This window comes from Passer montanus, unplaced genomic scaffold, assembly GCF_014805655.1.
Source record: "Passer montanus isolate IOZ18808 unplaced genomic scaffold, ASM1480565v1 scaffold15, whole genome shotgun sequence".
Lineage (NCBI taxonomy): Eukaryota > Metazoa > Chordata > Aves > Passeriformes > Passeridae > Passer > Passer montanus.
The window spans coordinates 7,095,520-7,122,585 of record NW_024362051.1 but is presented as its reverse complement, the minus strand read 5'-3'; the positions used below and the strand labels follow the sequence as shown (position 1 = coordinate 7,122,585).

The 27,066-nt window shown below is 43.4% G+C and overlaps 2 protein-coding genes and 1 long non-coding RNA gene across 3 annotated transcripts in view; 2 read left to right on the top strand and 1 right to left on the bottom strand.

The window, feature by feature from the left end:
• The window catches only part of LOC120498437, a 64,658-nt gene extending 37,831 nt beyond the window's left edge, over window positions 1-26,827 (top strand). The window contains exons 3-6 of the long non-coding RNA XR_005626680.1: window positions 605-762; window positions 8,382-8,505; window positions 25,556-25,621; window positions 26,516-26,827. This is a non-coding gene — a long non-coding RNA (uncharacterized LOC120498437). The remainder of the gene's footprint in view (window positions 1-604; window positions 763-8,381; window positions 8,506-25,555; window positions 25,622-26,515) is intronic.
• On the bottom strand, window positions 1,870-7,021 carry LOC120498435 (neuropeptide Y receptor type 6-like). The gene is made up of 3 exons (XM_039701149.1): window positions 6,671-7,021; window positions 4,488-4,564; window positions 1,870-3,322 (listed from the first exon to the last, which is right to left on the bottom strand). The coding sequence occupies exon 3, from the start codon at window positions 3,302-3,304 to the stop codon at window positions 2,186-2,188; it is 1,119 nt and encodes a 372-aa protein (XP_039557083.1). The 5' UTR covers window positions 3,305-3,322; window positions 4,488-4,564; window positions 6,671-7,021; the 3' UTR covers window positions 1,870-2,185.
• Window positions 16,436-19,345, top strand: HNRNPA0 (heterogeneous nuclear ribonucleoprotein A0). Its single transcript, XM_039701150.1, has one exon. It carries the CDS (start codon window positions 16,776-16,778, stop codon window positions 17,706-17,708), a length of 933 nt encoding a protein of 310 aa, XP_039557084.1. The 5' UTR covers window positions 16,436-16,775; the 3' UTR covers window positions 17,709-19,345.
• Window positions 26,828-27,066: the final 239 nt, after the last annotated feature.

The following is a 27,066-nucleotide window of genomic DNA, read 5'->3' as shown; positions in this document are numbered from 1 at the left end:
TGGACCAGATTTGCTCTCAGTTTAGCCAGGTGCAATGGAGACAGTGAATCACTTTGTTCCTGAGGAGTCTCAGTGGTGAGAGAAGCAGCTCCATCCCCTCCCCTGCACCAGAGCACAGCCCCTCTGACCATGCACAGCCCAGTGCCATTGACTGCAAGGTACTGCTTGTAACTGGGTGAAATGCCTGCTGTGCTGAGCAAACAGATGATGTGCATCAGCAGTAAAGGCAGCCCAGTGACCTGGGCTGAAGTTCACAGAAATAGTTAATGCTGAGATACTCTCAGCAATCTGATCATTGGCCTTTCTTAGGTATTTAGCTGTCTCCTGGTTTCTTTTCTGTGATGCACAAGGCAGGTGTTAAGGTTTGTGTAATCTATTCCAAATGCATGATATTCAATTTAATTAGGAAAAAACCCTAAATTATGCCAAATTAATACATACCTATCACTCAGATACTTGATTACCACGTCACTAATTCTGCCAGTCTTGCTCTTGTGATGGGGCAGCCCTTATGACTTCATGGGCTCAGACACTGAGAGATTTCACCGAGGTCTTTCATCTCAGTGTGGATCAGGGGGCACTTAACAAACCTGAGTACCTGCAGGAGCTGCTGAGCTCTTGTGACAGAGCTCCTCTGATGAGCAGAGTGGTGCAGACAGTCTGAACTAATGCTGGAACAAGAGAGCTGTGCCTGAGCCCTTTAGGAACTGGATGGCAAAGGAAAGCAGTGCTCCCTCTGCAAGAGAACTTCACAGCCTTGAGGTGAGTTTCATCACAGCTGAGTCATCAAGGAGCTCACTGAAATTTGAATGTGAATTCTTTTTCCTTAAGTGGGGTATTAATAAATTGCTGAAGTTAGAGCATACTTTACAAGGAACCTTATGGGGCTTTTGAAACTCAGAAGAAAAAAAAGAAAGGGCTTTAGCAGTACAAGTAATGAATTATCTTTAATTTGAACAAGAGGAAGCATGGTGAATTTTTGGACTAAAGTATTCTAAGTACTGTATTTAAACAGCTCAATAGTAACTGATTATTTATGTTGCCACTATATCATGGATGAAGAAGAAGTTTCACTACTTTTTTATGGCCACGCTGGAAATTGGTTTTTAAAATATTTTAGTTTAAGAAAAGTTGTGTTGAGTATTATCCCTCTAGGTTTCTTTGCACTGTGTTATAAAAGAAACTACTTTCAAACACAGAGATTGAGTTTCTGTAAACAGAAATGACCACATCTGCTCAAGCATGCCCTCTTGCTAGTGCAGAAAAGTGGGAGAAAATATTGCTGACATTAAAATGCAAACCTAATTTTCTACTCAAAGAGAAATCCAAGTAAGCAGCTAGAACAAAATTTACTCTGAATTCATAGTGGCTTGTTTTGGTAATGGAGATTCTAAAAGGAACAGTGATGATGATAAGAGAGAAAACAATGATCTTTACTGGTGCTTTGGAGAATGCAATGCTTTTAGGAGAAATGCTAAATATATATTTCATCTTGAACAACATCATTCTGAGTGAAACTTGCAGTACATCAAATGGGTCCTGTTTTAGTGTTCATTTAAAAAAAAAAGTCCAGCTCTAGCCTTTTCCCTTGTTAAAATACAGTTTCTGGGCTGAACTGGTACTAAGCCAAAGCAAACTGCATGAGGGGGCTGAAAGGAAGGTGGTGGAGTCTTAGGATAACTTCAAGGGCCTTCCTTACAGTGTGAACTGCCTCTCAACTGCAGATTCATCAGGGAGGGCCCTGGTGTAGGGCTGGAAAATAAAAATGCCAGAAAACTGTGTGTGAAATGCTGCTGAAGTTGGGAATAGCACAGTGTTCAGGGTTTACCTGGGGAGAGGCAGGTATTTAAGAAGCACATCCCCATCAGTGGCTGAAATGGAAATATTTTTATTGGAGTTAAGGTAGCATGCCAGTGACTTGAAAATGGTGGATTAAAAAAAGTAAGACGTTAATACTGTTTATAATTTATTATGCTTGATCTTTAGGGCTGTTGGAAGTGGTTTTACCAGCATTAATACTATCATAAAGTACCTGTTAAGACTATGCCTATGGGAGGATAATCCTGGTTTTGATGAACTAAATGGCAAAGACTTCCTCTAAACTTGGTGGTAACATGCCCAAGACCTGCAGAAAAAGGCCATCTGTAGCAAAATACAGAATTTTGGAAACTGTAATTAGATTATCTTATATATCCACATGGGGATTATTTAACTTCAGAGACCCCTTAGATGCATCTGTTTGCAGGTTTGAAAGGGCAATATTTTCATATTCCTCTTGTGATGCTGAGCATCTGCAGTGGTGGGCTAATACTACCAAATCCTTCTGAAAGTTCCTGTTCAGAAATCCATAAAAGATGGGATTGATACATGTTGAGATCATGGCCACAAGGTGGCAGATTGTAAATGCCAGGTTATGATTACAGCTCATTAGTGCCTCGTAGTTCCAGTCAAAAACCACATTGAATATATTGAGAGGCAACCAGCAAGCTGCAAAGGTCACCACGATTGATACCAGCATCATATTGATCCTTTTGCTTTCACTCAGCCTGCTCTCATTCTCTCTCATCCTGTCTATTTTACCTCGTCTCCGTCGAAGACACACAAATATCCTGAGATAGCAGATAAAAATAAAGCCCAGTGGGAAGCAATACTGGAAAACCAGCAGGCTAGTGGTGAAAATCAGTCTCTCTGTAAGAGACGGCCACGCTTCGATGCAAGCGACCTTGTTCTTGTAGAAATCACTGTGGAAAGACAAATGTTTGAAGGGTTCGTCTGTTATTTGGTGGAATACTAAAAAAGGAGTGGATATGATGAGGGAAAGTCCCCAGATGAAAAGGATTCCCCAATATGCATGTGAAATATTAGGCTTCCAGCCACGTGGGTTTACAATTAACTGGTATCTCTCAATAGCAATGAGTACAAGTGAGAAAATGGAGACTGAGACAGACAGGCTTTGTATGAAAGAGCCTATTTTACACATTGCTTCCCCAAAGATCCAGTGGTCCATTAAGGTATATGCAACTGTGACAGGAATGCACATGATACAGATCAAGACATCTGATAAAGAGAGGTTGGCAATCAAAATGTTGGTGACATTTTGAGCTTCTTTCCGTCTCTTTATTATAACAATTAGGCAAAGATTTCCAACAAGCCCCACCAGTGTAACCAGTGTGTAAGCTGTAATAAGCAAGAATTCTGCAAGGGAGGAAAGGTGGCATGTATCAAAGTTCAAGAACTGAGAGAGGCTAATGTTAGAGATAGTTTGATTCAGGATCTCACTGGTGTGCTGAACAGCTTTATCCATCCTGAAGCATCTTCCAACCTATGGACAAAACCTTGTATTATTTAGAATATACTTTGCATGGAGATTTTCAAAGCAGTGAGTACTGTGGGTCTATCATTGTAGTCAGTGTCCTTGAAGTTTTGAGCAAATCTAACATGATTAATTAGAGTACTGGAAAAGCAGATGGTTATTAGTGGGTTTATGTATCCCTGTGGAAGGAGGTTGATGTCACCTTTCTGAGGTTCTGCACTGACAGTGCTACAGACCTATAACTGATAGACAAGAAACAGCTGTGATAGCTCTGACTGAACTTGCACAGACACTTTCACACAAATCCTCTTTTACCAGTTGTGGATGAAGTTTGCTTTTCAGAATAAAGTATTTTAAGATCTGTCTCTGCTGAAGATTTAAAAGGTTTAATGGATTCCCATGAGGATAATCTGCTGCTTTTGTATTACCAGAAAAGAAGAATTGGGTCCTGCCATCACTCTACTAGCTTAGACATCACACTTAGATTTTCTTTAGAACTACAAAGCAATGTGAGTTAATACACTCAATCCTCCTGAATTAATCAAAGTTATGTGTGCTTGAGCTCAAATGGCATTCAAAACCTCTATGAATGATATCTAAAAGGGAGTTTCCTGTTCTACTGATGCATTGAAGATAGTATGTTCTTTTTCCTAAATCTAACCTGAGAAAAATGTAAACAAAATAAAATTCACATTGTAGTTATACAGAAAATAACTCCTCTTTCAGCTCTAACTTAAACAGGAGTTGAGCAAAAAAATCTGGTATTAGAACAGTTCTGTGGTTTTAAAACTTATGTTAACGGGAAGAGTTAGGTTCAACATAACATCTTGATGGGTTTGAATTTATCATTAAGTGCAGAACTTAATGTAAAGGCTCACCAACTTTCTGGACAGAAAGAGGTTGTTTCCAACCTGAGAAAGGAAAAGCTAGGTATGAAAAGTGCTATTTTAAAATGAGAGTTAGGTTCAACATAACATCTTGATGGGTTTGAATTTATCACTGAATGCAGAACTTAATCTCAGTTTAAAGGCTCACCAGCTTTCTGGCCAGAAAGAGGTTGTTTCCAACCTGAGAAAGGAAAAGCTATGTATGAAAAGAGCTATTTTAAAATTTAAAAATGGGTAATGGATATATGTTCTACACATATATCTTTCAAAACTCAACTTTAACTCACCTTAATTCCTCTGTGAAATTACTGGAAAACTAGCTGGAAGGAGATCATTCTTCACCCCTAGAAATGGTGTTGAGAGCCTGTGGAGAAAGGGGAATGAAGAGAATGAAGAAGCAGTGGGAATTTAGAGGATACACAAAAAAGAAGGGATAGGTGGATGTTTTATTATTACTAGAAAAAGTCTGCTTATGTGTAGAAGATTTGTAAGCCCTTTCACAGAAATGGTTGCCATTATTTAATCAATAAGGATTCTTAAAAGTTTGGTTGCCTGTGCAAAATGAAACACTAAATCCAGGGTAAACTGGAATTATGATTCTGTAGTTATTTTCCCATAGAAACTTAAAGAATATTCCAGCCAGAGTTATATCCTGGACTCCTTTATCCTGATACTTCTGTTTAACATAAGCTTGGGTGCTTCAAATTAGGATCTTAAAAAATCTCCAAAAAACACCATGCTCACCTTTGGAGCATCTATTACCATTTTCATTCTGATTAAAACACTCTTTTCAATCAGCATGCTCATTGGAGTGGGAAGTGGCTGTAGATACATGTGACTCTGTGTGGCCCTGATTCCCCAAAAGTTACTTAAATTGTGGTCAGGGCATTAAGCCCTGTAGTCTCTCTACAGAATGTACCTGGCTTGGCTAAAGCTATACTGGGGAATGACATGGAAAACTCTATAATCCTGCTGCAAAAACTATGGAAGCCTGGTGGCTCTGATAGATTTTGCAGTCCCTTGCAGGTGTCGCTGCTTCAGTAGGGCAAGAGCTGGGTACTCTACTGTGTGCCCGCCAGACTCCACAAACTCTTGTGCTCCTGAGGCCAGGAGAGAGGCAGGGGCTGTGACTCTGACTGTCACATGCAGAACCTGATGGTGAGGCTGGCAGCAGCCCCTTCAGGCCACCAATGGGTGCTCCTGGAGAGCACTGTCACCCACCTTGCCCTGGAGCAGCACTGACTGCCTGGCTGGGTTTCTCACACCCAAGGATGCTTGTGCTGGAAGGACAGAGGCACTACACGGTAGATTGGCAGTTGTTGCCCCAGTGAGGTTTACTGCCACTTCAGAAGTGTGAGGATCTAAAGCCTGGCTGCTTTGCCCCAGAGGGATCTTTTTCTGCAGTGCCTGTGGTGTCCACCTGGCTGGCACAGACCTGATGCCTTCAAAAACAAACTCTGCTCTTCCCTGTTTTTTATGTGAGCAGGAGAAGCTGTGGGGGATGCAAAAGGCCATGAGACTGAGCCAAGTTGGTAATATTTTATGCACTATTTGCTAAGCTTGCTTATTTCTCCATGGATGCACAACACAGTTTGATAGCAAATTCTGAATGTCCTCTCCCAAGAATTCAGGATGGTAGGGCTTCTCTGGCATTTTCTGTTCAGGAAAAGTCCCTGTACTGACCTAATCAGTTCACTTGCTACATCAGTTTTAGGCACACTCTCCATCCACACTGCCTTTTCTCAGGAAAATGTGCAATTTCTTTTCACTCTTTGGTTTGTGCCGGGAGTTAAAGAGTGCAGTCTTTAGTACACACCATTCTACGAGGCAATTTAAACATTTCCTTGGCAATAAAACAAATTCACCTGTCTTGGCAAACATCTGAAATATTCATAGCATTAAAAAATAAGTTACTCTAGTATTTACTACAGCATGTTGAACTATATTGTAATACATACTAGCATTCTTTAATCTAATAAATAAATGTTATGGAATCAGCATTCTTGGATCACAGCTACAGCTGGTACCAGAATTGAAGTGTTTAACAAAAAGAACTCATTCCTTCAAGCCCTAATCCATGCATTTTGGAAAAGATTCTCTACCATACTAAGAGTTTAACACTGTAAGATACTATAAACCCCCTAGTCTTGTTTCGTTCCTCTGCCTGCAGAAACATTACTGAAATGTTCATGAGCAAAAGAAAGGTTTAAAATAAAATGAGTTTTAGAAAGGCTTTCTTTCCTAACTATTTTCTTACCTATGCTAAAGATGAACAGTCCCATCCTTTCAAGGTGACCAACAGATGTTTCAATTACAAACCTTGTTTATTAAGTTCCTAAGTATTGCACAGATAAAATGTGGAGGAAAAATTACAGTCAATTTTAAATATAGGTTATAGATAATAAACTAATGCTTTAAAAGATATTTCAGTAACTTTTGTCATAGTTTTATTGATTTTCTGACTTCTTACCTGATGAAAAATTCAAGTCATATCCACACTGCTTTAACAATTTTTCTTTTCCCTCAGAGCCAGCAAACACATCTTCTTTCTGTATAAACAAATCCAGAGCAAAGCCATGTCTCCTAAAGCAATACTTAAACTCTGCTTTCTTCTGTCTGTAAGAAACCACAGATCCCCACTTTCCAGCAGTACTCAATCTGCCAGGCTGCAGGAAGGCTGCTGAGGAATAAAACAAGCTCTGGAATCCAAGAGGAGACGAACAGCAGTGAGCAGGGAGGAGGAAGGACCAGTAGTCATGGGGATGGATTTTCCTCCACTGTGCTGCTTCCCTCCACCCTGTCAAATACCTTATCATGCAATTTCATTTTCAATTATTTAATCTGTTCTGTAGCTCAAATGTTTTCCCTCTGCAGGATTTCATACATAAACATCTGCAGATGGCATATTGCTTTCTTAACTGAGACAGCAATACAATAAGCTGCTTGGAAAGAGCATGCACATCCTATTAAGTGTATCATTTGCTTTATTGCAATTAAGATAATCAGATTTTCATTATAAATCGATATTTTAGCTTATACTCCTCAGATAAAAACAGTATTCCTGAAAAGCAAGGCATGCACACTGCACTAGCACATAGTGAACAGGGGCTTTATTTTTCTTAGTGTTTTTTCAGTAAGAGTTTATACGTTTTGTAGACACATGTTTATAAAAATAAGCATTCAGCTTACTCACTAAATATTTAGAATGAACATTTATGGAGTGGGAAAGGAACTGCTTTTCTTAGGACCTGCAATCTGGTAAGTTGCTGTATAAACTTTTGCATTTTTGCCTGGGTACACTTAACTTCCAGTATCTCAGTCTGGTTTTTTTGAGTGAATGGATTTTCAAAAAAGCAGTAGGATTTTTGGGATGAACAATACTGATGCTGTACTGAAGTACAATTCAGAACTAATTATCTAAAAATATAGTTGGTTGTCATGCTATAGCATTTGAATAAAATAGGCGCAGGGTGGAGGGAGCCTTTGTGGCCAGCCAGACGAACATCCTGCTTTTCATGTATTTGAGTCTCTTCATGATGTGTTTGTCCAGATTGTTTTTAACCATCTGTGATGATCTTGGATTAGGGATTCAAGTGCCTAATTGACTGCTAGGAAGACTTCGTTAACACCTTCCTATAAAACTTCCTTCTCTTTAGTTTAACCCAGTGCTTTTCATTCTAGGTTTGGGAATTCTGATATTTTAACAAAAAATGCTGCAATCAAGCATCCTATAAAACTTCCTTCTCTTTAGTTTAACCCAGTGCTTTTCATTCTAGGTGTGGTTTGGGAATTCTGATATTTTAACCAAAAATGCTGCAATCAAGCGATGGGAATATATTTTTCTAAAGCATTTCTAGAGCTTGCTGGGTTTGATTATGTCAGTATTACTATAAAAACAAAGCTTTGCCAAAGTACTTTAGAAATTCTGCTTCTGGTTGTAGTGTAACCCCAGGAAGTTAATCAGGACCTGAACATGCAATGTCATAGATAAGCATCAGAACAGGCCATAAAAATGCATATCTACTTGTGAAGCAAATAAGTCAATAAAATGAAAAGATGTTCTGATTCAAAGGTCATTTTGCTTATTTACACATGCCTCTGTTTCTAATATAATTCTGTATGCAGTCCTTCATTTGTGGAAAAAGTGGAGTCTTTAACACATGACCCATTGATTTTTACAGTTGTATCACCCTGCTGTCTCGTGTGGATTTAATTGTCTTGTAACCTGTTGTGAATTAGATCACATCCAGCATCAGAAGCTTGTGGGTGTAGCTGCTCCTGGTGTGTTTATTCCTGATGTCAAAGGTATGTATGCAGAGTAGGATTTTTTTCAGCCAGATGCTGGAGTGTCTGTTTGCAAAAAAGGTTAATGGATAGCAGAATTGTATTTACTTTTTATCAATGGTCTTGTCATTTCTAAAGTGCTCAGTATTAAGTGATAGGTGAAGTGCCATAATAGGTTTTTAAACTTAAAGTTTGTGATAACTTGTGTAGTATTAGCAACAACCTGTTGGTGAAAAAAGAACATTTAACTCCTCTAAGTTCACCTTTTGCTCTGGCATTTACATGATTCCTTGGCCAGCAGGAATCTTTGCTGATGGTTGATGGCTCTAAATTTTTGCTTTAGCTTAATTGTTTCTGCTATGTACCTGTGCAGTAGTCCTTGTTTCTGCCCGTTGCAGCCTCCTTCTTCAGAAAGCAAGATTTAGTAGAGATGTACATGCACAATTTCTCAGCTTCCCACATGAAGGAATTCCTTAACAGCAGATTGGCCAAGAGCTGATTCAGAGACCTGTAACATTTCTGAAGGGTCATGGAATCACAGACTGGTTTGGGTTGGAAGGGACCTTAAAGATGACCCAGTTCCAATGGGCAGGGACACCTCCCACTAGATAAGGCTGTTCCAAGATCCATCCAACCTGGCCTTGGACACTTCCAGGGATAGAAATCACTTCCAGGCCACTTCCAGGGATGGGGCAGCCACAGCTTCTCTGGGTGATTTCTTCCAAGGACTCACCACTCCCACAGTCAAGAATTTCTCCCCAAATCCCACCCGACTCTGTCCTTTGTCACTACAAAGCCACTGCCTCTTGTCCTGTCATTGCAGGGGATGGGGCAGCCACAGCTTCTCTGGGTGATTTCTTCCAAGGACTCACCACTCCCACAGTCAAGAATTTCTCCCCAAATCCCACCCGACTCTGCCCTCTGTCACTACAAAGCCACTGCCTCTTGTCCTGCCATTGCAGGCCCTTGTCCAAAGTCCCTCTCCAGCTCTCTCGGAGCCCCTTTAGGCACTGGAGGGACTCTGAGGTGTCCCTGGAGCCTTCCCTTGTCAGGCTGAGCACTCCCAGCTCCCTCAGGCTGGCTCCAGAGCAGAGCTGCTGCAGCCCTTGGGCGCAGCACTGCAGGTGGGGTCTCACAGGAGTGCAGCAGGGAGGGAGAACCACCTCCACCATCCTGCTGGTCATGCTGCTGCTGATGCAGCATGGACAAGGTCAGATTTCTGGGCTGCAAATGCACATTGCTGGCTCGTGTTGAACTTCTTGTCAATCAACACCTGCAAAACTCTCTCCTGGATTATTGCTTCTTAATAAATACTGTTCTTCACAGCACTTCAAAGAGGCACAGAAAAATAAACAAGAATAATTGGAAATCTCATTTGTTAGTGTTGGATGTGCTGGTTAATGCCATGTAAGTAAGATAATATGCTGTGATGGAGGAAAAACACACTCCCCTCACATTTTCCTGTTCTGTGGAGTGATCAACACCCCAGTAAGGGATTCTGAGCAAATAGCTCATAATGTGACCAAACTAGCAACAGCTAAGTATGCCCTGGCACCTTTTCTCCATGGATGTACGTGTGTAAGTCGAAGCCCTGCTCCATGGCTCTGGAAATAATTGTCACAAAAATAATTCAGGTTCACTACCTGGAGTTTAGGTTTCACTCCATCATGCTGCATAGCTCTAAAAGACACCTTTGCAATATCCTTGATGCCTGATCTCAATTTGATTCTCAATTAGCTCATGACTAGAATGAAAAGTCAACTGTTTAAAAATCTGATATAACTATAAATGAGTTACTTATAATAACATATTAATTTTTAAAATTGTGTCATGCCATGAACTGTTGGCTACTTTCTAGACCTTATTCAGTTGGCATAGAGCTGAGATGGAGATGAATAAACTCCCTGGCTGGAAGGTTAGCATCTTAATTTTTGGGTCAGCCAAGTTACTTTTCTCACTGAAAAAGAGATAAGATAGATGAGTAATTGTAATAGGAGTGTGACTGCATAAATTCATATTTTATAATAGATCCCTCTTTCCAAACCCTGATTCAATTCTTTGTAGTTTTCTAGAACTTCTCCAACTCACTTTTACCAAAGTTGTCTCTGCCAAAAAATGAATTATTTCAATAGCTCACAAATTTGGGGGGAATATGACAATTTGTATCTCTGGTTTGTTCTTTCTCATTCTGGAGTCTTTTCATAACAACACTGAGCATACCAAACCCTGCTGTTCTCATGGCATGACATCTTTCAGTGTCCTAATTGTTAATTAAGAAATACTTAAATTATCAAAAGGTTTTTTCCCATTAATCTCAGTCTGTTTCAATTTTCCAGCATGTTTCAAACTGTAACAAGCATTTTTATTTTCTGGATTGAAACCAGGATTTCTAGATTGCTATTTCCTGTCTAGAAAGTCTTACTTCACATCAGCTCATTTTAAAATGTCTTGAATAGCATGGATGTGTTTCAGCTAATTTCAGGCAGGTACTTACTGAGCTTCAGAGCACAGCTCCTCCTGCTGTGTTCAAACAAAATTTAACATCAGTCATGCAAAAGCACTACAAACCCACCCCACAGAGGTTCTGTGGAATGAGAAAGAGTTGGAGTCTAGGAATAGCTAAGAGGAAAAAAACAAAAGCACGTAGATGTTAATTTAATTGGAAAATACATAATGAAAAATTCACAGGTGAAAAAGATCTGAGTGTGGCTGAGATTGTTGCTGGCTCTAGGTCTTCCTTTGGCAAAACTTAGGATCCTGGTCTGTCTCAGACTAAGATACAGTGAAAATTCTCCCCTCTCACATCTGTCTCAGCATCACTACATTCTTTGATCCTTCACAAGAATCTTGACTTTTGAGACCATATTTTGCTGCCTTACTTTCATCCCATCACTTCAAATTATGGCCAGCTTTTATATACAATTTTAGGAAAGAGAAGAAAGGAAATAATGAATTATTAAAGAAGAGTGAAAAGATGAAAGAGGAAAAGAGAAATTGAACTTCAGAGGGAAGAGGAGGGAGGGCAGGGTTTAAGAAAAAATGGTAACTTAAATCCAAAGAAAAGGATGCAAATTCAATTCTCTGATGACTTTCCACTTCACCCTTCACAAAGGTGTTTCTTTCTTCAGCAAACTCCCCTTAGCAAGGGCTCCAGGAAGATTTTGTTTAACAGATAAACTTTGATACTACTTATTGAAGAAATCGTACCTGTGGGTTATCCTGTTACCTTTTTATCTGTAGGTTATCTTCCTTTGCATTAAGCAAATAAAAGAGAGGGGTAGTGTTTTATTTCCCATCTGAATTTACACGAGGTAGAGATTTTTATCCTCAGGAGTGTCATATTCAGACTTTAGGGGGGTAAAAGTCTGTCTAGTTGCCTCTCAGTAATTTTTAATCTTTTTCAACAAAAACCCCTCTCCTAATCACTACTAATTCATGAAAGTCTCCAAAGTAAGATCACAGGTTTGATGTTTATGCAGATGAAAGTGCAAACAGCAGAACAGAGTGAAAGATAAACTTTTGCCAAAAAAGGTAAGAGCTCTCTCAAGGACAGCTGGACATCTTTCAGAAGTTTTTGTACCTCTAACTAAAGCAAAGTGCCAGGCTGGGAATGCTCGTGGTGCTGCTGTATTTTTACACAAAATGCTCCCTATGAACCACACAATTACACTCTGCCTGAGGTGCTGATTTGGGTAGGAGTGAGCCTTCCAAAAGTCCAATAATATCTGATTGAAATGATGAAAATAAAAATCTTTGCCTCTGTGTGCATCTCAGAGTGATGTGGGAAGTTATGTATCCCTTGTATTCCCAACTGTCCCCACCTATGCACAGTTAGAAAAATCTGGGTGAAATTTGTGTGGAGCTAAGGTGACAATATTACAGTTTTCAATGTGAATGCAGAACTAATTCAGCAGTCTGCATGAAACTTCAAAACGCTTTCTGTCTGCTGAAAGGTCAAACTAAACCTAAGCCTAGAGCATTGTACTATACAAAAATTACTTAAACTCATTAAAAATTCAAGTGCTATATATAAATTGCTTAAAAAATAATCAATGCCTGCCAACTGTGGAAGTCACAGATGTAACTAAAAATGTTGAAGCTAGTTAAAAAGATACGATTTTGTGTTTATATGAGGGTTTAGAAAAAATATTTATAACTTACAAACTACTTCTGACTTCATGATGTTTTCCTATTGTCCTTCATGCTCTTTTCCAAAACTTAATTATTCATTTTCCGTCCTGGCAGTTCGGACCCATTAAATAGCATGAAAAAGTTATGTTTCTTGAACGACAAAAATTGATACAAAGAATCCTTAATAGTTTATTTTGCAGCAGCTTTTACCAAGAATATGTGGTAACACGGGAATTTGTGTTGGAAAGGGACTGCTCAGATGTCTCTGGTTTTCAATCTCTTAAGCAGCATTGCCCTCCTGTGGATTCTGGGTGGAATGATTTCTTCTGAATAACTAGAAAGGTGAATGCATGCAAACGATTTGGATTTCCTTCTTCCTAACACACTAATTAAAATGTCCCATTAAGACATTTATCTTAATTGGCATTATTTGGCCAATGCTTCTGGTTTGAGAAACACATTTCCTTTAGGTAATGATACAGGTGGAGTTTTTATCTGAAAAAGCTCCTAACTTGAGCAACTTCAGCTGCTGGGTTCTTTTTTTATTCTACAGGCTGCTATCAGAACTGAAAAAACGTCATGCTACAACTGCCTTGTCAGAAAGTGAAAAACATGTATTTCTTTTGCAAGACACTTTCCTAAGAATTTTTGTATCCATAGGCTGGTATTATGCATTTACTAATTTACAGCAAAAAGCAGTTAAAAAATTCTGTGGGGAAGCTGCTGTGGCTGCTGGAGTGTTTCTGGTTTACACCTCACACACAGTGAGACGCATCTCTGGTTCTGCACTCACACTGTGGCAGCACCTGTGTCTTGTTGGAGGAAAAAGCACCTTTCAGGAGCACAGAAAGGCACCTGCTTCCTGGGAATGTGTGCACCAAGTGATTTTTTGCACAGCTCAGGTGACTGGGTGCCTCAGCAGCCCTTTGTGCATTTCCAGAGGAGACATTTCCACCTGCAAGACACGGGTATGTGTGTCTTAAAGGTGATTTCCTTTCATTAACCAACCAGTTAAAAGTGTAAATGAAGAGGAAGAATTTGGGCTACACCTGAATTGAGTCAGTGGCTGGTTTTTCCTACTGATTTACTCACATCTTAAAGACCCTCATCTCCTCGTGATGCAAACTGTGACCTTTTCTTTGATCTGTTCCTTGACCTACTTGTCTGTCTTGTTTTCAGGGAGAGAAAGTGTGCTGTAAACAAGCTTTATTTTCTTTGTTATCTCTTGAGGCCATAATTAGCTCCTCCTAATTTTTCATCCTTTTTGCTCTAAATTACTATAGGTCTATAAAACTCTCATGGATTATTTTCCACGTGACACATACTAATTTATCTTGGGAAGGGTCATACAGTTCTTACAATAACTAGTAGGAAAATAGTTTTGTATTTCCTGTAATTTATGTGCAGATTGCAGACAGCTTCTGGGAAGGTATATATTTAATACAGTAGGATATGTTTGTTTATTTTAAAACCACAAATGTTTCAGTGGCATTATGGGATATTCTCTTTTCTTAAACTAGATAAAATGATGGTGTCAGTTCATGCATTGAGATAAATGGATCTAAATCCATAGCAACTTCTTTGTGACTGTCAAACATAGGCATTTAATAGGTTACTCTTACTATAGACATGGCTATAATATAAAAAAAAATCCAATCTGAGTAAAAATCAGATTACTGTATTGCAAGTACCAATGCTACAGTTTATGATAATCATAGCCTGTGAGGCAAAAGCAAGTTCAGCCTCTCTGGATTTCCTCTGGGGCTGTGGTTAACCAACCTTCCAGCACAGCCGATGTTCCTCTTGTGTCTGTGTCTCCAAGGGAGCTTTTCCAATTGATCCCCATCAGGGGGATGCTGCAGTTCTGATTCCTCCCTCCTGTCAGCACCAGCAGGTCACACAAAAATTGTTTCAGAAAGCTGAGGCAGCTGAAAACCAAATCCTTCATTGTGATAAAACCATTTATGGCTGTCTCAGATCCCTTATGTGGATCGCTGTGTGTTTGCAGAAGCATCAAGGCTGGCACATGGGAAAAGGCAGGATCAGTCCAGGAAACTGTGGAACTACATCCTGACAGTGCCTAATGCAAAACAGCAGCCATTCTTAGCTCCTGCTTAATTTTTAACATAAACCCTAGTGGCTGCAAGACTGAAAAAAAAATTCTTCTTTCTAATGAAAAATTCACTTAAGTTGAAAGTAATGCTGCTGTCTTCATGACAGCAATGTTTAATGTACTATAAAAGTAAGAGGGGAAAAAAGGAAAATGATCTCACTATTTGTCATTCCACAGGGCTTGCACACTCTTGAACAGCTCTAATAATTTCTCTGAGAAAATACCACCTTTTCAGAGCTAAGGAGAGGTCTAAGGGTGAGTAGGCTGTGATAGGGTTGGAAAGAGAAAGGGAAGGCAGGGGAGGAAACAGTAGCAGGAATCACAGAAAGGTTTGAGCTGCAAAAGCCCTTCAAGATCATCAAATTCCTTCAGCACTGCCGAAGCCACCACTGCACCGTGACCCCAAGTGCCACATCCGCACTGTCTTAAATCCCTCCAGAGACGTGACTGCACCACTGCCCTGGGCAGCTGTGCAAGGCTGGACAGTGTTTCTGTGAAGAATTCTTCCCTGATATCCAACCTAAACCTTCTCTGGCACACCTTGAGGCTGTTCCTGCCATCCTGTCCCTGGGAGCGGGCTGCCAAGGGGAAGGGGGGCACAATCGAGGGGAGAGCCACGGCTGACAGGGAGCAGACAGGAGCGGAGGGTTAAGCCCCAAGAAGGGCAGTCCGGAGTGGCTGGGGACAGCAAGCAGGTGTGAGGGCACAGGGGGCAGTGAGGTGTGAGGGCACAGGGGGACTGAGGTGTGAGGGCACAGGGGGCAGTGAGGTGTGAGGGCACAGGGGGCAGTGAGGTGTGAGGGCACAGGGGCAGTGAGGTGTGAGGGCACGGGGGCGCTGAGGTGTGAGGGCACGGGGGCAGTGAGGTGTGAGGGCACGGGGGTGTGAGGGCACAGGGGCGCTGAGGTGTGAGGGCACAGGGGCAGTGAGGTGTGAGTTGTGAGAGGTACGGGCACAGGGGCGGAGGCAGAGCCGGCCGGGGCCGTGCCCAGCGGGTGCCGCCGCTGCGGGCACCGGCTGTGTCCGCACACACACTGCCGGTGCCCAGAGGCTGGCCGGGCTGTTCTTCACGGTGCCAGCCACGGCAACACGAGGCAGGGCAGAAACAGCTGCACAGCGAGTTTCACATGAACGTGAGGAAGAACTTATTTATAGCGAAATGACCAGTCCTGGGACGGAGGGGATGTGGAGTGTCTCTCCCTGGGGGTATCCCAGAGCCGTGCGGACGCGATCCTGTCCGTGTGAGGGTCCTGCCGCGCCCTGAGGGGAGGCCCCGAGCCGCTCGCGGGCTCCGCCATCGGGGGCGCGCGCGGGGGGCGCCCAACGGTCCCCGCGGTTCAAACGCTCCCGCGCGCCCCGCCCGCTGCCCCGCCCCCCGCGGGGCGGGCTCAACGGGGAGGGAGCGCGCGCCGGGCCGGAGGCGGCGTCCTATTGGCTACCGGCCGCGGGCCAGGCGCATTGACGCAGCATGCCCCGCCCCTCCGCCCGGCGCGCGCGGAACGCGTCCCGCGTCTCTATTGGCTGCCCGCCGCGTCCGTCGCCGGCAAACCCCGGGACTTTTGCGGAGGTCGCGCCCTTTCATTGGTTGCTGCACACGTCCGTCGCTGCTTAAGCCACGCCTCTTAAAGGTGATTGGCGGACGGCGCCAGCGCATTGCACTCATTGGCTGCGGCGGCGGGGGAGGAAGGCCCGGGGGGCGGGGCTCCCGGCGGCCCCTTTGTGTGGGCACCAGTCGCCGGCCGCGCTCCCGAGAAGCTGCTGCCGCCATTTTGTGCGCGCCTGTGTTCGCGCCCACCCCCGCCCGCCTTTCCGGGGGAGCGGCGGCACCGGGGACGCCCCGACTGTGCTGCCGGTCAGGTGAGGCGGAGCGGAGGCGCCGGGCCGCGCCGAGGGAGCCACCGCCGGCGGCCGCCGCAGCCGTGAGGTCGCGTTGCTCGCCGGGAGAAGAAGCGGCAAGACGGAGCAGGAGGGGAAAAAACCTCCGGAGCTGCCCCCGAACAGGAGGAGGAGTCTCGGCGCCAGGCCCAGGCGCGGCACCGGAGGCAGCATGGAGAACTCGCAGCTGTGCAAGCTGTTCATCGGCGGGCTGAACGTGCAGACCACGGAGGCCGGGCTGCGGGAGCACTTCGCGGCCTACGGCACCCTCACCGACTGCGTGGTCGTGCTGAACCCGCAGACCAAGCGCTCCCGGTGCTTCGGCTTCGTCACCTACTCGGCGGTGGAGGAGGCGGACGCCGCCATGGCCGCGTCCCCCCACGCGGTGGACGGGAACGCGGTGGAGCTGAAGCGGGCCGTGTCCCGGGAGGACTCGGCCAAGCCCGGCGCTCACGCCAAGGTGAAGAAGCTCTTCGTGGGCGGCCTCAAAGGGGACGTGGGCGAAGGGGACCTGGTGCAGCACTTCAGCCAGTTCGGCCCCGTGGAGAAGGCCGAGATCATCGCCGACAAACAGAGCGGGAAAAAGCGCGGCTTCGGTTTCGTCTACTTCCAGAACCACGACGCCGCCGATAAGGCGGCCGTGGTCAAGTTCCACCCGATCCAGGGCCACCGGGTGGAGGTCAAGAAGGCCGTGCCCAAGGAGGACATCCAGGCGGGCGGGGGAGGCGGCGGCTCCTCCAGGCCCTCCCGGGGAGGCAGAGGAGGAAGGGGTCGGGGCGGCGGCGGCTCCGGCAACCGGGATCACAACGGGCTTTCCAAAGGAGGCGGCGGCTACAACAGCTACGGCGGCTACGGCGGGGGAGGAGGCGGCGGGTACGGCTCCTATGGCAGCGGCTCCTACGGAGGCGGCGGCGGAGGGGGAGGCGGAGACTACGGCAACGGGTACGGCGGGTTCGGCAGCTACAGCCAGCACCAGTCCTCCTACGGCCCCATGAAGAGCGGCGGAGGAGGTGGAGGAGGGGGCGGCAACTGGGGGGGCCGCAGTAACAGTGGACCGTACAGAGGAGGCTATGGTGGGGGAGGCTACGGGGGCGGCTCTTTCTGAGCTGGAGCGCCCATACCCATTGATGGGGGGGCGTGGAGAGCCCTCCCTTCGATACGGGGCAGCTTCCAAATGGTTTCTCCCCTCACTCGCCGAAGGGCAGCTCCTTTTAAATGCCTCCCTGCTGTGGGAGCGGCTCCTAAATGCCCCCTGAGGGTCGCCTCTGCTGCCTGTGCCACTTCTTTCTCTCTGAAGATGGACTGGGCCCCACATACACATATTTTGTGTTACAGTCATTGATGGACTCTATTTTTTTATTATTACTTGGACCTTGGTCGTTTTTATACTAGCAACGAAAAATGTCTTGTTTTAATTTGTTTTTTGGGGGGTGCGGGGTGGGAAGTGTCTTGCTGATCTGGAGTAAAAACTGGGGAGGGTTGGGGGGAAGTTCCTTTGTTGTAAGGACTCGATGCCTGGATACTACGTTTTTTTCTACAAAAGCTACTCGGATCCCATGACTGACTTTTAACATTTCTGTAAAGGAAGAAAAAATGGTTTTTACGTTTTTTATTTTTTAAATAAATCATTGTGTTCATTGACCTTTACACGTCTAATTTTTTTTCCTAGGATGAATTCCGTACGGTTTTAAGGCTTTTCTAGGTTTGAAGCAAGTGTTCCTCTGCTTTAAAATCTCTGTGTACTTAGAGTAGTAAATATTTTGTTGCCAGTAAAGGTCCTAACTGACTTTTTTGCTAGTGGCTTTCAAGCACTCGACAGAGAAATTTTTGAAGTACTAATCCGTGGATGTGGTCTGTTTTTTAAATACTCGTTCTCACTTTGGCAGTTTGTGTGCATCCACCATCTTGTACTAGGCAGTTTGACGTGCTGACATGGTTGGTCAATTTTTTCTATAGGACTTTTCCATCAACGTATGTACTGTGTAGTTTTGAAGAAATAGTTTGTGTTAAGCATGTGCTTCATTCATATAAAATGTTCAGAATTTCTTATTGCTTAGTTTTCAAGTCCTTGGTTTGTCTGTGTGTGATTCCTTCCAGGAAAGGGTCGACATTTATCCCTTCTATTAAAGGCATACTTGTTTTCCTAGCCCCGGGTTAACAGATTTCCCTCGGAACTATTGTCCTTCCTAAAAGTTCCCTGAGAGCCCTCGCAGCTCCATCTGCTGTCAGGACGGCAGCCCCGTGCTGTGGGCTTCCTTAAAGCAGGAGTAAAACTGGCTTGCTGACGATTGTACCAGACTTTGGAAAGTTATTTTGTGCCACTAGATGACTGGTGTAGAATGCAGTGACATCTGCATGTGAATAAAGATGGGGTCCCCGGCTGCTGCTTGGGTGGAGGGGGAAAGGAATGGCTTTGCAATACCTGCCTCAGCACGTAATTGAACAAATAATAATTGCAGTTGCCCATATTGCAGAAGGTGCTGATCTAAAGTGGGCAAAGAGCTCTGAGAAGTGAGCCAGCAAGTGTACCAGTAACAGAGGTGCCAGTTGTAAAGCAAAGATATCTGTGTAGTCTGCTTGATTAAAAAAATGTATATTTGTAGCCCTTTCACGCAATAGAATTAAAGTTTGTTGTTTATTAAAAAAGCATAATGTTTTAGGGGAAAACTGCCTTCCTGCATAGAAATATAGAATAGCAACGTTTATGGGTTTATGGATATCAAATAAAATATTTGAATTCCTTATATGTTTGAGTGAGAGTATATATGATGTGGGGCATGCATATAAAAAGTACAAAGTTATTTTGACTTCAGGTTTCTAAGCTCTTGGAATGCTGATGTTTCATCGGACTGCATCGTAAATGTTGCTTTTTGCTCTCCTCCAGATATGCAAGATATTGGGCATATAAATCCCACTGATTCCAGTGAAAAGTTAAATGTGTAGGGCTTGGTGCTTCTGGGCTGAAGAATTTGAATGAAATTTCAAGGTATTGTTACTATTTGTTATCAATCTAACTTGATGGTTTAAACTGAAATGAGCGTTGTTATCGGAAGTGAAACTGCATCACCTTAATTGCTTTTGTGAGCTTAAACAGGACATCCTCTTGGTATCATCAGGATTTAAACTGAGAGCTGAGTTTCCTGCTGATTGTGGAGACTGGCTCTCTTTGGCTTAGCTGAGCTTTTATGAATAGGTTCCAAATAACTTGCTGTTTGCAATTATATTGTCATTTTTCTATCTCAAAAACCTGTTAGTCGCTGTTGTGCACCAGCATCTCTTATGCATTTTTGTAAGTCAAGTTTCAGAGTTTGAGTTTGTAAAACACTGCAAGTGCCAGCTCTTGCCCGTGCACAGCTTCAGGTGGTTTTATTTCAGCTCACTGGACTTGAAGGCTTTTTCTGTACCTTTGCACTTTACAACCATGTTGGACAGTCATCCTTGAACTTCATTTGAAGCACAGTTTTCCTGTTCTTGGCTGAAATGAGCAGCAGAGTTCTGGGTTGTGTGTTAGTTTAGGGGTATGATTTAGTCCTTTGCAATGTTGTTGCCTTAACCTTATGAAGGAACAGCCTGGCTTGCAGAGAAATGGTTAAATTCACTTTTGTGATGTGTCTTGTCATTTGATTTAGGAAGCCGAAGGTTTGTGCACCAGCTACAGCTTTATGATATTTTCATGTTATGTGCTGTGACAGAATATGTTGATCCTAGAAGCAAGTAGGTTTTTTAAAAAGTGACTTTGTGAAATCTGGCAATTTGGGAAGTGCTGAAATGTGCTGTTACCTGTGTGCAATAGTCCTTGTAGGACTAATGTCTGCTAGGACAAAGAGCTGATCCCAAAAGCCACAGTGGGTTAGGGAGTGGGCTGCCTAGTGTCACCCTCGGAAGATTGTCACCTCTTTAACCATGTTCTGTGGTGGCTTGAGTAGGTGGCACCTGCTCTGTGGCCCCTGGCCTCTTGGGAAGGAGGGCTTGTGACCCTGCAGGTGACACTGGAGAGGATCCTGTGAGCACAGGTCGGGGAAAGGGCAGCAATGCCAGGCTGTACCATGGAATACAGAAAAGTGCAGGTCTGTGTGGGGTGGCATTAAAGATGCAGTGACTTCAGGACTCCTGGACTATAAAACAGTTTCTAAAACAGTTCCTAGTTATAAGAGGTTTGTTGATAAAGCTTTGCTCCTGTGTTTAAAGGTATTTAATGGATTTTCTGAGGCCTGGTGCATTTGTCTGCATAGAGGTGCATAGGAAGAACTGAGCTGAAATAAGGTGTGTGGCTGGCATGTAAATAAGTTCGTGACTTCACAGTTGCTTTAGGAAGGTCACAAAGATAGAAATAAAATAACTTTGCTGTTCCTTAGTTTGTAGTTGAGTTCTGAAGTTCCTATGTCTGAAATTATCTCAGTAAGTTAATGGCCTTCTGTTCAGGACCAAATGCTCCATTGTGTTGTCACCTGTGAGAAATAGAAAATAAGAGCAATTAGTTTGCTTTCGGCATTTAATAAAGTAAAAATGTGGTAGTTTTCTTAAAACACAGATGTTCTTTTATTTTTGTAGTCTGCATGACCAAAATGGAATTCCCAAAACCAAACTTTTCAGACTGCAGTGTCACTGAACTCAGTGCGTTGTGATGTACATACAGTTTTCTAATAGTTATGGGTGTTCATGTCTGCTCTAAAGTACAATTTGTTCTTGACTTGTAAATTTTATTTGGCTAATAAAACTAGCCTAATTTAAACTTTCATAATACTGACTACTACTGCATTAAAAAGAAACGTGCTAAGCACCTGTAAATGTAGTGCAGTGACATGTGGAAGCACCTCCCCCACGTGTTTGTTTTAACATCAGGAGCTGGAAAGGTGCTTTAGAGCAGTGCTGACAGCTCACACAGCTTCCGTGGCAGTAAATCTCTGTGGGTCACTGATGGTGTGACACACTTGCAAAGTAAAAGCTGTGTCTTGTCCTGCAGGCTTCTGTAGTGTAACAATCCTTCTCCTCCAGGGCTGGGCAAGCTTTTGTGTTGAATGTTAGAATAGCTGCAGTGCAGGCTCCCACTGGCTCTGGCAGTCCCACGCTGTCCCAGGAGCTCAGCCCGGTGGGGAGGTGAGGGTGTGCAGGGCTGGGCACTGACGGGAGGTGTGCCTGAACTCTACCAGATACTTTGCACGTGTGGACTTAACGACCTGTGAAGCAGAAATACTTAAAATGGCTAAAAATGTAAAGTTCTCAAATGCTTTATGGTGTCCTCCTCCCCCCCACCCACAACTGAGATCCCTGTAAAGCAAATTTTGCTTTCATTTAGCATTGGAAGGTCTAATTGGATGGTGTAGGTCAGAAAAGGGGTTTATTACCCTGCTCTGTCAGCTGATACTGCCATCCCAACACGGCATTGCCACTGCTGCCAAAAAGGGTCTGAGTGCTGCTGAGGACCTCAACCTCCCATTCAAGTGTGAAAAGAGCGCAGCTTCCTTTCTCTACATACCCCAGAATGTTTATTTTGAAATGAAAAGCTTGGCTTAAATCATTATATTGTTCATTAATCCCTAAAAAATAGCCTGAAGGACACACCTCTGATGTGCACACAGTGAACAAAACACGGTGTGTTTTCTGAGAATGGGGTTTTGCTCCTACAGTCTGGGAGAGCGTTGGGTTTCTGATAGAAAGCAGCTTATCCAAACCTTTAGATCAGGATTGTTTGACTTGTTGTAGCTACTATGGATTAGTATTTATTGTGTAGTCAACAGTTTATACCACATTTATGTGGTCTACGTTGTTACAGACCTTTTACTTTCTGAGCTATTCAGAAGAAGGCATTTTCAGTGGTTTTTCAAACTCTATATGGGTAATACCTGGGATTAATATTAGGTGATTAAAAGTGTAACACCAATTTTCAGTCTTTCACACTAGCCAGAGGCATACTTTACAAAACAATGGGTTATTTAACATGTTTTGCATAACTGATTCTGTTATCTGGTGTATGTGTCCCTTAAAGATGAGTTTTCTGCTTGTTAGTTTTGTATTTCTTAATGAATAAAACAGTTGTATCCCTGCTTCACTTGAAAATGTATTTCACAATGCAAGCACACCACAAGGGTTCTGAGCTAGCCTGAACAAGCACTGTTTGCTTTTGTTGATGGGCATTTTTTAGGTCTCCTGTTGAAGCATTACTGCTCTGTTATTTCTGGAATGTGCATTTATACACACACACAGATGTTACTTCTACTTCCACTTACCTTTAATGAGTATTTATTTGTGCTGTAATGTAAGCATTACTACTGATGAGTGTCAGATGTGCATTTCTCATTACAAGATGAAAGTCTTCCTGCTCTATGTGTTTTCCTGGGAATTTTGTATTATTTACCTGTATATGAGGACTTGTAAGGGGCTGATGGAGTTGGGTGCTTTTCTCATTGCTGTTCTCTTTGACAAATCCTAGTCTGTTTACCTTCTCTGCTCCCAGAACTCTCGCCAATTTCTGTTATACATAAATGGGTGGAAAAAGTTACTTTTGAACTGATGCCTCTTGTTCATATGGCTCTCAGAATGTTTGAATCCTATAAACTATATTCCCCTTAAAAACAAATCTCTCTGGGGAAATGGGTAGTGGGAACCCTGAAAGAACAACTGTAAAGCTGTAGTTCACTGCAGAAGAGACATTCTTCAGATTTTTCTATTTCCTGTATTACCTGTTGAATAGACTGAACAGTTAGAGAGATGGTACAGTTCAGGTCTAGGCTGTAGCAAAAGGAAAAAAACAGCCAGTTTAAAAACCAAAATTCAAGTACTGTTCTCTGTGGTTCAGCCTTTGCCAGTAGGAGTCCTAACCTAAAGCTGCAACAGCATTTTTTAAAGTACATTCTGAGTATGGTTAATCTTGGTGTAACTTCTTTTTGCTAAAAGTCTTTGAGGCAAAGCTGCAATGTTGCCTGTTGTTGTTACAGTAAACGTCAGGCTTAGAGCAGCGCTATTCTCAGATTGTCAGCCATCCAAGGAACCAAAGCTCCTTAACTTGGAAAACTAGATGTCAGGCCCAGGCAGACTAATAATGCCATCTGTCTGAGGCATCTGGATATTAACCCTCTTAGCATGATGCTTAGGGTTTCATTCCCAAATGCTTTCGCAGATGGAAAGTACACAGATTTGAAAGAATAGCTCTTCTTTTTTAAAAAAAATTAAAATTGGGCTATGGCTGTGTACAATTTTGGTGCATATTATATTCATCAAACTACTATAAATACCTCTTTTCATGAGTAATGCAGTGAGGAATCTATGCCAATTTAGAAGAGAATTACATTTCTGGCTGGAAATATGTCAAGATGCACATTTGCTCACCACCATCAAAGTACCAATCTCTGATTAACATTGCAGAAAAATTCCTTAGAAGCAAAATGAGCTGACGAATCTGAAAGTACATAATTTTTTCAAATGCTACTTTGTACCCTGGAATTGCCAACTGGTTTGTCTCACAGAAGCCTTGTTCTCCTGGGAATGCTCTTTGAAATTAAAGACATGCAAAGCCATGCTTTCGAAAACACACTGTTAGTCTGTAAGCTAGTCAATACAAAAGATGAGCAGCATGTCAGTCTCTTCTGTTATTTCTATAATTTTTGTTGCTTTCTGTAGCTTTACAATGGACTTTCCCACTTTTGTAAGAGAATTTGCTTTCCACAGAACCCTGGGGGGAAGGAAGCGTGAGTGTAGTCACTGCAGGCACTGCCTGGGAAGGAGAAAGTCCAGGAATACTGAACCTGTTTGCAGCAGGTGTGGATTAAAGCAGTGCTAGGTAAAATGCACAAGTAGTTTGGGACTGGAAGTTCATGTGCTTTTTACTTTTTCTCTGTGGATCAATAATCTTGTTTTCTGTACTGCACACTAGCCCAGCTCCAGTGGGAAGCCTCCCTCTCCCAGCCATACACCCTGATGAACAAATTGCAGCATGGGCAGGGCATGGCCCTGGGGGGTGGCTGTGCTTACCTTGTTGTTATATACATGCACTACCAGCTGTGTTTTGAAATAGTTTACCCAATTTCATCCTCCAGATCCCCTCCCTCCTCAGAAGGGCTGTCCTCTGTTTTCAGGCTCACTGGCTCTTCCTGGCCTGCGTCACAGCATTGTGAAAGATTCCTGATGCTAAATCCCCAGTTCTTTCCTTGTGCTTATTTAGTACCTCTTCAGGTTTTAGTAATCTTTTAAATTTACTGGGTAACAAATTTGGCCAAAGTCCTTCATTGTGAGATTTCATTTGGACTTGTTTGTTTTCTTTGCACCACTGCTGTAATAATGATGCTCTGTTGATTGGAAGGAGCTCCTTTGAGTCCTGATTGCAAGGTCAGGACTTCTCCCCCAAGATGCCAACTGGGCTGCAGGATGTTTGGAGTTGTCATTGCTCGTGCCTCTTGCATAGGGTGGTTAGCAGCTGCATTCTGCAAGGGTAGTGCCAGCTTTCTACTGTTACTTTTATGGAGGTGTGTCCTGAAAAAGAGAAATGCCCAGCAGCACAAGGAGCTCCAGCCCCTGCAGTCAGTGTGCTGTTTCCCTAGGCCCATCCCTCCATTACTTTCAGCAGTCTTAAATGCAGGCAAATTATTTTTTCTCAAATTACATCACTTAGATGTTATGGGAATTTTCTTTTACTCACCCAGCACCAGTTAAAACCTCAACTTCCTCTGTGTGGTATCGATTTTACTTTTAAATCTTTGAGGTGTGAGCTTGGCGGTGAATCAGCACCAGAGTGTTTTGGAAATGCTACAATGGCTTTGGGTGTAGGTGGTGGCAACGGGGAGCTCTTGATTTTGATATATTGGGGTGTCAGATGAGAGGGAGTTGGGAAACATCACCTTCAGAAGGAAGAGCTGGGCTTATTTTATTGCTGGAGCTGCTCTGTGCCAAAAGTGTTGCAACGAGCCGATGGCTCACGCTCTCTAATGCCTTTTTAAAGTGTGGCTTTTTCTTTCACAGGGTGCACCTCTGTGTGAATGAGAGGATGGGAAAGCTGAGCCCTGAAAAGCACACCACAAAAGTTGAGTAAGTGAACAGAAACCTGAGCTGAGCCCCTGACATACAGTTCCCACTCTGAATAAACTATGGAATATTGAACAGAAAAAGAGCTTTGACCAGAAAATACCAGGCAAGATAATCCTGTCTGTTACCTGTGAGGAAGAGATGCTGCCTGAGGCAGGTTTTTCTGTTCTGGTAAAATAATCTGCCTGCAGAAACAATCCTGTCTAAATTTTTGTGTGTAGCATCTGTGAGTTTCACTCATTTGTGTTGATGCTGCAGCACATTATGTTACAATAGGAGGGTGGTGGGCTGTATTTCTTGGCTTTTGCAAAGAGCAAGAAATGAAATGTTTAAAAAAATTCCAAGAAGAGAGCAAGACAAATGAGTGTACAGGGAAAAACAGTAACAAGAGACTTGGGTTATGGTGTTGAGATTCTGAATGGGAATAGCTTTCTTTATGCAGTTCTCTCTAAGTTATAGTATACAAATATTAATTAAGCCATACATCTTTATGAAGCATATGCATAATTTCCCCTTATTACAGAAGGTAATAAGGAAGAATTAAGTATTGTATTTTAAAAATGAATAATCACATTAAAATGATATCTTATTAGAAAAATTTTGGTAAAAAAATCCCACTTTTTGATTCATAAAGTAGACTTTTTACAAGTTCAGTCTTTTTCTGAGCCTGTAGCAAGAACTGTACACTCAGTAGCTGCAGAGTCTAAGGAGGCAGAGAGACTTGGTAGCATTTAGGCAACTGAATACTGGCCTTTGCCTTTGTTCCAGTGCCCACAAGAGTTGTTTATACAGCTTTTTTCCTGATTTTCTTTTCATTTTGAGCTCTGAATTCTAAACAATAAAATAAATGTGAAAATCTTCCTGCAAATTTCTGATGAATATGTACTATGACTGCAGGGCAGGAAGTGTGTGCCTCTGACATAGGTGACTGCGGGTGACATCCGTGCCTGATGCTCCAGGAAAGAGTCAGGAGGGCAGCAGGAAGAGCATTTCCAGCTGGTGGGGAATGCTGTGTGGGTGAGCAGTGCAATGGCTCGTGGCCCAGAAATCACACATGGGGGTGAAGATGGGCAGGGGTCGTTGCCCTAAAGGTGGTAATGTTATTATTAAATTGTTGCAATAAACCCACTGTTTGTAGGAATTGTGATTTGTACAGAAGACTAAAGGAAAACAATGTTCTAAAGCCAGATTGAAGCAGGAGCCCGGGAGTGGGATGTGTGCCAGCAGAGGGCAACAGCCCGGAGCGCCGCTGGAGAGGCTGCTGCTCCTGCAGCATCCCGGGGGATGCTCATCCCGGGGAGGGATGCACGTCCCGGGGGGATGCACGTCCGGGGGGGATGCACATCCCGGGGGAGAATGCACATCCCGGGGGATGCTCATCCCGGGGGGATGCACGTCCCGGGGGAGAATGCACGTCCCGGCCGGGGGGGATGCACATCCCGGGGGAG

Coding starts and splice junctions, on each gene's coding strand:
- LOC120498435 (XM_039701149.1), bottom strand. CDS start 3,304: ATGGATAAAGCTGTTCAGCACACCAGTGAGATCCTGAATCAAACTATC.
- HNRNPA0 (XM_039701150.1), top strand. CDS start 16,776: ATGGAGAACTCGCAGCTGTGCAAGCTGTTCATCGGCGGGCTGAACGTG.